The sequence below is a fragment of the Solanum verrucosum genome, unplaced genomic scaffold (genome assembly GCF_900185275.1).
Source record: "Solanum verrucosum unplaced genomic scaffold, falcon-dt-bn FXZP01000274.1, whole genome shotgun sequence".
In the NCBI taxonomy this organism is placed as follows: domain Eukaryota; kingdom Viridiplantae; phylum Streptophyta; class Magnoliopsida; order Solanales; family Solanaceae; genus Solanum; species Solanum verrucosum.
In genome coordinates this window covers 36,104-41,663 of record NW_026020258.1, presented here as the reverse complement: position 1 = coordinate 41,663, position 5,560 = coordinate 36,104, and the positions used below count along the sequence as shown (strand labels likewise).

Genomic DNA, 5,560 nt, shown 5'->3' with positions numbered 1-5,560 from the left:
GACCGGAGCACCGCTTGACCATCCTCCTCCGCGTGGCTAATACGATTTCCTATCAAGGTTATTGGTGAGTCCTCCATTCCGGGGACGTTGCTCATGATCTTTTGCTATGTATAAGACTTTTCTTTTTAGTTATGTTTTGACTATGAGGGTGAGCCCGGTAGTTTGTCTTGGCCCCCGCTAAGTACTCATGTTTAGAGGTGGTGTTGGACAAGTTGTGTATTATGCTTGAGCTTGACTCATCTATGGTACTTATGTATCATTTCTTCTTCTTTTTTCTTGCTCCCTTAGTCCCGATTTCCCCCTTTGATTATACTTATCGCTTATGGTCATTTTAATTGCTTCCGCGACCAAGGATGTGTAATGATATGCTATGAGGCTTGTTTGGGGTTCCTTCGGGTTCCCCATTCGCCGGTCACGTCTAGGCCCTAGGCTTGGGTCGTGACAGTAACACTAGGTTGTAGACTATAGACCATGAAGTTACACGTGAAGGTAGTCACGATCTATGAGACCATCTGTGATCCTAACATAGATCTAATAATTGATTGCGGAAGACCACGAATCGTAAAAGGCATCACAGTCCGTGAACCTGTCCATGTCTATGATTTGGAAACTTGGCATTCATACCTAAGGTTCCCGAGAGGCTAGACGGTCCGTAAAAACTTTAACGAACCATAAACCCTTTTTTTATGCAATTTCTAGTAGCTTCCGATTTTTTGTCCTCAAATTGACGAACTGTGCACCCTTCCATGAACCTTGTTTTTATGCAATTTCTAGTATCTTCCGAACTTTTGTCCTCAAATTGACGGACCGTGAAAGTGCCCGTGAAGATCACCACGGTCCTTGAGACTGTCCGTGGAGTTCAGTCTGCACCTGGTCCTGCATTTTTCCACCTATTCTCTCCTGCACACATCAGCACACAATGACTCTATAAAAAAAATAAGGCAAAAGGGAACATACCTAATACAATTACACCTTGGGTTGCCTCCCACGTAGCGCACAATTTAACGTCGTGGTGCGACGCAGGTTACTTGATTACTCAGACTTCATTAAGTTTGCATTCCTATACAATCTTCACATCTTCAGGAGCATCCAAATATGCCTTGACTCGCTGACCATTAGTTTTGAACCTCTCGCCTTTCTCATTTTCCAGTTCAATAGCACCAGAATGAAAAACATGTGTGACCTTAAAAGGTACAAACCATTTAGATCTCAGCTTTCCTTGGAAAAGACAAAGTATGGAGTTGAAACGTAACACGAAGTCACCAGGAGTGAAGCTTATTTTCTCAATATGTTTGTCGTGATATAGCTTCATCATCTCCTTATACAGTGCTGATCTCTCATATGCTCTCAAACGAAACTCATCCATCTCATTGATCTGATCCAACCTCAAGTTCGGAGTTTCACTCCAACTGAGGTTTAGCTTCTTCAATGCCCAGAGTGCTCTATGCTCAAGCTCAACTGGAAAATGACACGCTTTTCCAAACACCAATTGATATGGAGACATACCAATAGGTGTCTTGAAAGCTGTTTGATATGCCCATAGATCATCATCCAGCTTCCTTGCCCAATCTGTCATGTTGGCATTAACTGTCTTGGCCAAGATTGCTTTAATCTCCCTATTGGAAACCTCCACTTATCCACTAGTCTATGGGTGATAAGGTGTTCCCACCTTGTGTTGTTTTACCCCATACTTGGTCAGAAGCGCACTGAACACCTTGTTGCAAAAGTGAGAACCACCATCACTATAATGGCTCTGGGTGTTCAAAACCTTGAGAAAATGTTCTTTTTCAGGAAACCAGCAACACTCTTTCCATCGTTCTAAGGTAAAGCAACACGTTCAACCCATTTGCATACATAGTCAACCACAACCAGTATGTATTTCCGCCCATATGAACTCACAAAGGGGCTATGAAATCAATACCCCACACATCAAACAAGTCCACCTCCAGAATAGGTGTCATGGGTAACTCATGGCGCCGAAAGATGGCTCCTTGCCGCTGGCACACATCACAACTCCTTATTATGTTCTCTGCATCTTGATGAATTGTGGGCTAGTAGTACCCACACTAAAGTATCTTGTGGGCTGTTCGAGCACCACCATGATGACCACCAACTGGAGATGAGTGACAGACCTCCAAAATGTGCAACATTTTGGCTTTCGGAACACATCGCCTAATTATGTTGTCAGCACACACCATGTACAGATACGGTTCATCCCAAAAGTACTTGCCTATATCATGCAGGAACCTTTTCCTTTGCTGATATGTCAGCCCCTTACGCATCACATCACTACTCAGAAAATTAGCATAGTTAGCAAACCAAGGAATAAGGTCAAAAGTAGCAGCTAATACCTAGTCATCCGAGAATGTATCATCTATCTCAAGCTCAATATCTTCCTTCTTTGCTTCCTCCAACCTAGACAGGTGATCAGCTACCTGGTTCTCACAACCTCTCATGTCCTTCACTTCAAAGTCAAATTCGTAGAGAAGCAGCACCCATCGGATCAGCCTAGGTTTGGCATCTTTATTTGCCATGAGATATCTCAAGGCAGCATGGTCTGTGTGAACTATCACCTTAGTGCCAAGCAGGTAAGCTCTGAACTTTTCAAATGCATACACTACAGCCAATAGTTCCTACTCAGTGACTGTGTAGTTTCAATGTGCCCGATTTAGCGACTTACTAGCATAGTAAATCGGATGGTACATCTTGTTGCCCTTCTGTCCCAACACAACTCCTAACGCAGTCCCGCTAGCATCATACATCACCTCAAATGGCTCCACCCAGTCTAGGCCAATAATCACTAGTGCTGAAAGCAGCTTTTCTTTTAGGCACTCAAAAGCTATGAGACATGCCTCATTAAAGACAAATTTCACCTCCTTCTCCAAAAGCTTACACATAGGGTGTGCAATTTTTGAGAAGTCCTTGATGCAACGCCTATAGAATCCGGCATGTCCTAGTAAGCTTCGAACACCCTTCACATAGATTTGCGGAGGTAACTTTTCAATCACTTCAATCTTGCCTTGTCTACCTTGATCCTTTTCTGTGATACCTTGTGTCCAAGAGTTATGCCTTCATTTACCATGAAAAGGCACTTCTCCCAATTCAGCACCAACTTGGCCTCCTCACATCTCTCTAAAGCCCTGCTAAGATTCAACAAACAATCATCTAAAGTATCACCTACTACAAAGAAGTTGTCCATAAATACCTCTAAAGTGTCTTCCACCATGTCAGAGAAAATGGACATCATACATCTTTGGAATGTTGTTGGTGCGTTACACAGTCTAAATGGCATGCATTTAAACGCAAAGGTGCCATAAGGACATGTGAAGGTGGTCTTTTCCTGATATTCAGGAGCAATTGATATCTGGTTGTAGCTAGAGTATCCATCTAAGAAAAAATACCACCCTTTACCTACCAACCTATCAAGCATCTGGTCCATGTAAGGCATGGGGAAGTGGTCCCTCAAAGTCCACATGTTCAGCTTCCTGTGGTCCATACAGACTCGCCATCCAGTGACTGGTCACTGTGGGACTAACTCGTTCTTGGCATTTGCCACCATAGTCATACCACCCTTTTTGGCACACATTGCACTGGACTAACCCAGTGACTATCAGAAATGGGATAGACCACCCCAGCATCTAATCAATGGATTATCTCTTTCTTAACCACCTCTTGCATAGGTGGGTTTAGCCTCCACTGGTGTTCAATGCTTAGGCTTCAGTCCTCCTCAAGTTGAATCTTGTGAGTGGATATACCAGGAGGTATTCCAATTATATCAGCAATGGTCCACCCAATTGCCCATTTGTATCTTCTCAACACCTTGATAATCTCCTGCACCTTCTCTTCAATTAAATTTGCAGCCAAGATCACAATTAAAGTGTTATTAGTACCCAAAAATACATACCTGAAGTGACTGGGTAACTGTTTCAGTTCCAGCACCGGTAGCTCCTCGATGGATGGTTTTGCTGGAGAGCTTGGCCTGTTTTTCAAGTCCAACTCCAATTTCTTTGGAACATACGAGTGTGCTCCCATACCCTGCAAAGCATTCATGGTCTCTTTATAGTCAGACCGGAAATCAACATCAAAGTTCAACCATCCTCTCATCTATGGGTACCCTCATGTCCTCATCAACAACCACCTCTATTGGAAAAACCACATTGATATCATTGGGTTGCTTCATTGACCTGCAAATATTGAACTTTACCTTATCCTTGTTGAGTTTGAACTTCAACTTTCCTCTTTCAACATCCACAAAAGCTCTTCCTGCGGCCAAAAAGGGTCTTCCCAAAATAATGGGGACTTCAAAGTCCACTTCGCAATCCAAGATCACGAAGTCAGCCGAAAAAATGAAGGTGTCCACTTTCATAAGTACATCACATAGGATTCCCACAGGCTGCTTAACTAATCTATTAGCCATTATCAACCTCATTGTTGTGGGTCTTGGAACTCCCAATCCCAGTTTCTTGTAGATGGCTAGTGGCATCAAGCTAATGTTGGCTCCGAGATCACACAATGCTTTTGCAAAGCTGATTGACCCGATGGTGCATGGAATAGTGAATGCACCTGGGCCTTCTTTTTTCTGAACCAAAGATATGGTAGCAATGGCACTGCAATGGTGAACATCATTAGTAAAATCAAGACTTACAACTCTTTTCTCTGTAACTAAGTCCTTCATAAACTTGACATATTCTGGCATCTGCCCCAGAGCTTCCACTAGTGGAATGTTTACTTAAAGCTGCTTCAACATGGTAATGAATTATTTAAAAGTCCCATCTTCAGCTTTCTTTCTAAGCCTTTGAGGGAAAGGAGGAGGTGGTCTGGGAATCTGCTTTAAAGGCAGGTTTTCCTTGACCTCTTTCTTTTTTCCTCTCGCGGGTTGTGATTTATGTTGAACCTCATCTGAGTCATATACTTGTGCAGTTTCATCCTCATCTCTGCCAGCTTGCTCCAAGACCTGTTGATGTTTGGTACCTGCAGACATAGGGTTAGTAAGAACTTTACCACTCCTATTGGCGATGGCCATGCAGTGCCCGTCCTTCTTGGGATTCTAAATGGTGTCACTTGGTAGTGATCCATTCTTCCTCTGATTCAGTGAGGCTGAGAGTTGCCCCAACTGCTACTCAATTTGTTTAATGGAGGTGGTATGAGAGTCCACCAACTGACTCATGCTTGAGAAATCACCTCTCATTTCTTTTACCCTTACATCGGTTGATTCAACCTTCTATAGTACGTTAGCCATCATATCTTCCAGCATAGATCCGCTGGAACTACCACCTACTCGGTCTCTATTGCCTGGGGGCACATAAACACCACTGCGATCATTTCTATACCCATCTTTGTTTCGCCAATTTCTTTGATCTATATTTGATGGCCTATCATACTTACCATCCCTAGCATAGTTTTGACCTGCGTTTCTAGAATTGTAACCCTAATTTCCAGAGTTATAATTCTGGAAACCCCCTTGGTTCCCAACTAGTTAGCTTCCTCATCAAGGTCAAGATACTGATCCTCATACCTATTTTTTGTCCCACAGCATTCACCTTTTCAGACTTCACGACAA

General features: G+C 43.1%; 1 protein-coding gene across 1 annotated transcript; it reads right to left on the bottom strand.

Moving 5' to 3' along the window:
* Window positions 1–3,717: 3,717 nt before the first annotated feature.
* Window positions 3,718–4,696, bottom strand: LOC125833322 (uncharacterized). The gene is made up of 2 exons (XM_049512465.1): window positions 4,115–4,696; window positions 3,718–4,035 (listed from the first exon to the last, which is right to left on the bottom strand). Exons 1-2 carry the CDS (start codon window positions 4,694–4,696, stop codon window positions 3,718–3,720), a joined length of 900 nt encoding a protein of 299 aa, XP_049368422.1.
* Between the last annotated feature and the right edge of the window lie 864 nt (window positions 4,697–5,560).